Source organism: Sinocyclocheilus anshuiensis, unplaced genomic scaffold, assembly GCF_001515605.1.
Source record: "Sinocyclocheilus anshuiensis isolate Anshui unplaced genomic scaffold, SAMN03320099.WGS_v1.1 scaffold675, whole genome shotgun sequence".
Classification (NCBI taxonomy): domain Eukaryota; kingdom Metazoa; phylum Chordata; class Actinopteri; order Cypriniformes; family Cyprinidae; genus Sinocyclocheilus; species Sinocyclocheilus anshuiensis.
Window position 1 is genome coordinate 273527 of NW_015548232.1, and position 6307 is coordinate 279833.

General features: G+C 38.7%; 2 protein-coding genes across 5 annotated transcripts in view; one reads left to right on the forward strand and one right to left on the reverse strand.

Annotated features, from left to right (window-relative positions):
* The window catches only part of LOC107654652 (dedicator of cytokinesis protein 2-like), a 143653-nt gene that overhangs the window by 52865 nt on the left and 84481 nt on the right, over positions 1-6307 (reverse strand). The window lies entirely within an intron of this gene.
* The window catches only part of LOC107654651 (actin cytoskeleton-regulatory complex protein pan1-like), a 41705-nt gene that overhangs the window by 27149 nt on the left and 8249 nt on the right, over positions 1-6307 (forward strand). For 3 of the 4 annotated variants that reach the window (XM_016441829.1, XM_016441828.1, XM_016441831.1), the window contains one exon: positions 3982-5541. In XM_016441829.1, the coding sequence (XP_016297315.1) occupies positions 4196-5541 (1346 nt within the window). In that variant the 5' untranslated portion in view covers positions 3982-4195. The remainder of the gene's footprint in view (positions 1-3981; positions 5542-6307) is intronic. The other variant, XM_016441830.1, reaches the window with a different exon arrangement.

Below are 6307 nucleotides of genomic sequence, written 5' to 3' on the forward strand. Positions count from 1 at the left end.
TGTGTTTGAATCTTCTTGCTTGAAACGTTTCTTCCAATCAATACTTTGTCAAATGTATCATATTCTTGTTATAGAAATTATGTCCAAAATTATACTCTGCAAGAGCGGTAAAACTCAGACCAGATAACATTTGATTTATGAATTGGGAGGAGGAATATAGCAACACCCCGAGCTAAGAAAGTGTCTAATTGGTCAAAACACCATTTGGGATATGTCCAAAAGCCCAGTTCAAATACTCAGGACACCATCAAATCATTGTTTTTAGCATGCTTTTTGCATCATAGCGTTTAGCCTTTCGCTTTTTAGTTATGTGCTTTTAGTCATCACTTTTAGCCATGCTGCTTTTTAGTGAAGGGAACCCCCGTACACAGGCAACGCAAGTACCTCCACATTCTAGCTGAACTGGTGCACTTAATATAACTTTTAACCTCATTGAGGAACTCAATGCGAGGGTTAATTAAGTGATTGATGGTTGTTCAGATCTATGCAATTGCACATATTGCTCTAAACTTGGGATTTCACATTTTCATTCTCTTAAACTCATTATTTCCTCACTTTCTCTCTTTCTGCAACTTGTGTGAATGCGTGTGTTTATGTGTTAGATTAGTTTATATGTCAGATTTATCCAATAAAGCCTTATTTATATTGAAAAGAGAAGGATCTTGTGTTTTGTGCTTACAAGTTAATGTCTTAAACTGCCGATCTTGTTACTGCGCTAATTAATAGTGTTTTCACTATATTTTGGATATAAATATCCATTGCAGAGTTGATGTTATACAGCCCGTTCAATTAATCGCTGGCCATCTCAGTGATCAGCCGTAAAACAGTGATTCTGTCCAAATTCCCTTTAAAATCTTAAATGATTCCCTTTGAGCTAAATTGACCTGTTTCCCTTACACTAATTTACACTTTTAATGAAAAGTAGGTCACTTTATAAGGATCTAATGTCTGTCTAATAAGGGTTATTCTGGACTGTCCCTCTTCTAACTAATCTATAATGTATTTTCATAAGCGGCTTTGGATATAAGAGTAACTTTTAAATAAGTCATATAAGGTCTGTGGTTAATGTTATTTCAAGAGACTTTCACATTTCTTCTAAACCGTAAATTACACCTCATTTCAAGAGTGATTTATCATGCATATACATTTACATTATTATGGCATTAGTTACAATGTATTAAACTTTTTTTGAAAGCACGACCATTTTAAAAATGTACATTTGAGGTCTTGAGAATGTTGTAGGAAAAAAACTGGAAATGTTCCTCAACTATAACACTACAATACATTTTATTTAAAAAATGTGAATGTTTTATTTTTTATATTTTCCATTTTGTTTTAATTTTAGTTAAACGTTTAGGAATTTTGTGGCATGTTTTTCTCATTTTTAGTAGTTCTGGGTTTTATCGGTCTGTCTGTCTGTCTGTCTGTCTATACATACTGTATAATTTTATAAAATATTTTGTTCCATTTTAGTTATTCAAGTTAAACTATATTAAAATAAGAAATGTTGCCTTGACAGCTAGTTGAAATATTTATTTTAATTTATTTACTTAAATTTTAATTTATATATTATTTCAGTTAACGTTTATTTTATTTCAAGTAACTAAACTGTTTTTTAATGTACTATAATAACCCTGAGGCTAAAAACCTCCTTTCGCTGACATTTGCTGATTATTCATTCATTCATTCATTCATTCATTCATTCATTCATAGTGTTTAAACTCTGGCCTGTTTTGTTAGAAAGTGCAAGTAACACACACACACAGTTTTTGGGTCAGAGGAGACGGGCAGCTTTGAGACTGTCTCATAAAAGAAAAGAAGCTTAACAGAGAACAAGATACGAACTACAAGACACACAGAGAGCTTATCAAAGAGCAAAAGAAAGGCGGGAGAACACTTAAGACGAGGAGGAGATTACAGAGGAATAAAGTGATAATAATAGGCCCTTCAGGAAGAGAACCAGCGAGAGAGAGCGAGACTTTAATCAGCTGCATTTGACATATGGGGGATTTTGTTAACCCTCATTAATATTCGTAATAGTCGTGTTGGGTTATTGGAGTCTCTGAGAAGAAGATGGACGTGAACTTTAAGAATGTCTCTTTGGTTTCTGTTGACTAGCATTCTTGATTACAGACACACACGTGTGAGAAAGTAACTCGGTTGTGGTGCTACTAACTATTCAAAAGTTTAGCTGTTTTAAAAAAAACAAGTATCAAGTTGCTCCTTCCAAAGAGTATCATAATAAAACACGTTTTTGTCACATATTGCACACACAGCTTTACAATCATATGAAGTCAGTCAATATTATATGGAGGATGAAATAAATACATATTTTCCTAAATATTTATAAATAATTATATAAATAAATACATGTAATAAATCACTAATTTAATGAGTACATTAGCAAATAAAATAAATATATTACTTTTTAAATGCATACATTTATGAATTGTTTGAAAATTAAAATACAGTTTCCTAACTGGATCATTTATTTATTATGTGCATTTCTTTCTTTCTTTCTTCCTTTTAATAAATAAATAAATAAATTTCTTTATGTATTATTAATTTCTGCAAGTTCCATTCTACATCAATTATTTTTAAAATGCAAAAAGACATTCCAAAGCTTGATTAATTTGATTTAATTGGTTCATTTGTATGGTATATTTAAACAAACCTTTCAAAATTAATTAATTGATTCATCTGTTACCTCAGTTATTCACATTGGTTTCTAGTTTTTTTTTCTGTTTAAATACTGTTATAATGTGCACTCAGTAATTTTTTGCTTGACTTGCACTAGATCAAATGACCTGGACATACGAGACTGCATGGATGCATGACTACTCAAAAACTGTATTTACAATTACATTTTCCAATTGTAAAAATAAATTATTCACAGTTAGCCATGATTTATTTATTTTGTGTGCAAAAAAAAAACCAATAACAGAAAAAGATAAATTGAATAGTGCTACAGTCTACATGATTTAAATCTTTTTTTTTTTTTTAAATTACTTTTCACTTCTTAGTGTAAAAAACTTTTATAATGAGAGTAAAATTACTGAGTGCACCTTTACTATCACCACCTTAATTGAGATCCTCTTGGTTTTGCACAAGATAATACTAATCTGAATGAAATCATCTGATAACAGCCTCTTAAACAGCTTCAATGCAATTAGCTAGTTTTTTGTTGGTGCAGATCAAGAGTGCAGCTTTAAAGGAACACTCCACTATTTTTGAAAATAGGCTCATTTTCCAACTCCCATAAGAGTTAAAAGTTTTTTAAAGTTTTACCATTTTCGAATCCATTCAGCCGATCTCCTGGTCTGGCGTAGCACTTTTAGCTGTAATAGATCATATCATAGATCATATGTTTTGTAGCTTAGCATAGATCATTGAATCTGATTAGACCGTTAGCATCTCGCTCAAAAATTACGTAATAATCAAGGAACTTTGCTGCCGTACCATGGGTGCAGCAAGTCGAGATGCTAACGGTCTAATCAGATTCAATGATCTATGCTAAGCTATAACTAAAAGTGTTACGCCAGACCTGGAGATCGGCTGAATGGATTCGAAAACGGTAAAACTCAACTGTTTAACTCTAGGGGAGTTGGAAAATGAGCCTAATTTTCAAAAATAGTGGAGTGTTCCTTTAAAGGGACATTTAAAGGGACAGTTCACGAAAAATGAAAATTCTCTCATCATTTACTCAACCTTAAGTTGTTACAAACTTGAGTTTCTTTCTTCTGTTGAGCACAAAAAAAGACACTTTGAAGAGTGTTGCTAACTAAACAGTTGACTGTAGCCAATGACTTCCATAATACTTTTTTTATACAGTGTAAGTCAATGGCTACCGTCAACTGTTTGGATACCAACATTCTTCAAAATATCTTCTTTTGTGGGTGAACTATCCCTTTAATGACTGTAATTTATGAGTAGCACATGCACAGTCTAATATCTTTTACACACATATTTCTTCTTTCTCAGACAGGCAAACAACGAATTTGAAGACTTAGACACTGGATTGATGGCAAGACGGATGTGAAAACGGATTTCTGACCAATGCGATGACTTGCTGTGGAATACAACTTCCCAAAACACACCAAGGAATAATCATCTTTGTTGTAGATAGTATGCTTATAAACGAAGGCCACACCCCCTCCAGCTCCTCCTCAGGGGGCTGAGCCAATCAGCAGAGGTCATGGGCCGACGGGCAGCTGACACATCCAATGCGGTGCCGGCACTGGAGGTGCCTCTAGCTGGTGGTCGGGCTGTCCTGTCTCAGAAATGGGGCCCTTTGTGCAGCGTTGGAGTCCAAACGTCGCCGGGTCTCCGCTCGCTTCCGTCATCGAATAAGAGGACTCAAACAGTCAGTACAGCCAATGGACCGACTGCCGAAACCATGTCGCTAGACCGGGTGAGGCATTGTGAAGTCAATGGAAGGCATGTCGTCAAGGCAGCATCCAGGAACCATGTGGCACAGGACAGGACGTCCCAGGAGAGCGAGGTGTACTGTCAAATCAAAGCCAATCCAATCCAATCTGGGCAAAGAGGGAGTTTAAAAAGAACCCCTCGGTACGTTAACGGAAGTATTGTTGCACCCGAGGTGGTGGGCGGAGTTTGTAGCGAAGGGGCAGAGCCTGAAGAAGCAAGGCGGCAGAGCCAAACAATGACACGTGAATGTAGGCAGGGTCAGTCGCTGAAAGGGGAGGCGGCCAGGCCAGTCACCGGCTCGTACAACGCGCCCCCTCGCCCATGTCGCGTGATGATGTCATCGCCCAGACTGTGCACCAGCTGTGGGCGGAGACAGTCTCAAGCCCCTCCCTGCATGGCACCCACTTGTCGCAAACGAGCCGCCAGTCAGGTTCAAGCGAGCATGACGCTTCCGACACTGCCGAGGAAAAGCTGTTCACCTCGCGTGCAGAAAAGAAACTCAACAGTTGGACAGCCAACGTATGCACAAATTCCCAATCACACTACGCAAAACACATGCTCCACCCCTTCACAATCCAACAAAAAAGATGTGAAAACAGAGGCATCGACACAGTTTGAAAAACCCAATAATGACTCGACGACGCACAAAACGCAACACACGCAAACACGAGTCAAAACCGAATCAACCGCACAACATGCATCACAAGATGCAAAGGACAAGTGTGCGACTACGCAAACCCCCAAATCTGCCGCATCTAAACCGATTGGCTGTGAGTCCCAAGCTACGCCCACTCCTCCACCCAAGAAAGACTTGAAACCAATACAGGTCAAATGTAAACCAGCACCTCCAGAGCTTCTGATTGGCTCAGGGGCGGAGCCTAAACCACAAACCCCGCCCCCTCCTCCATCAGAACCTAAAACTGAGACGGAAACAGACTCTAAAGACACCCACCCACCTCCAACAGACAATATCCCACAATGCAACGGTGTGCCTGGCGTTCTATATGGACTGCTGCAGAATGTAGAAGAAAACCTGCTGTATAATCAGGAAAAGATCAAAGTTCTTCTCAATGTCATTCAGGATCTGGAGAGGAACAAGGCAATGAGTGAAGGGTGAGTGAGAGTGAGAGATTAAGGCTCTGGAGTTCATGAAAGCGTGTTTGATTTGTGATTCCACACTTCCATCATCCCATAATTCCCCTGGTAACTGATGCATCCTGCGGCAACGCCTTAGGAATCTCGATCATCAATGGGACATCGACCGCCTACCGCTCCCAAACTCTCTTTCTCTCTCCTTCTCATCTGATGGCTTACTTTCTGTCTCATCTTCACTGCTACACCTCCTAACGCATTTACACCCTTTCTCTTAATCTCTTAAGAGTTTCCCTCTCTTTTTTCTCCTCCATCCACACACACACGGTTTCGTCAAAACTCTGCTTTGATTCAAACCTCAGATCTGTCAAGATTGATCAGGAAAGTGACTGTGTTGTATGTTTTCAAGTGTTCATTTTCATTACATATTCAAGGACATTCAATAGAGGTCTGTATGCCTGTGGGATTCCCGCTGGCCTTGATTTTATTTGTTGTGACACAAGACTACATTTCTGAGTTGTAGAAAAACGTCTCAGGTTACTTATGTAACCATGGTTCCCTGAGTAGGGAACGAGACACTGCGTCCTCTAGGGGTCGCTATGGGGGAACACCTCGTCGTGACCCGTGTCTGAAGCATACATTGAAAAAACACCAACTCGTTGGCCGGCGACAGCCATGACGTCACTACCGGCTATAGAATAAATAGGTGCCAGGAGCTACACATCATTCACTTCTTCGTCTGAAGCTTGCGTCCGCAGCATGGCAAGAAACCTAGAGGACGCAGTGT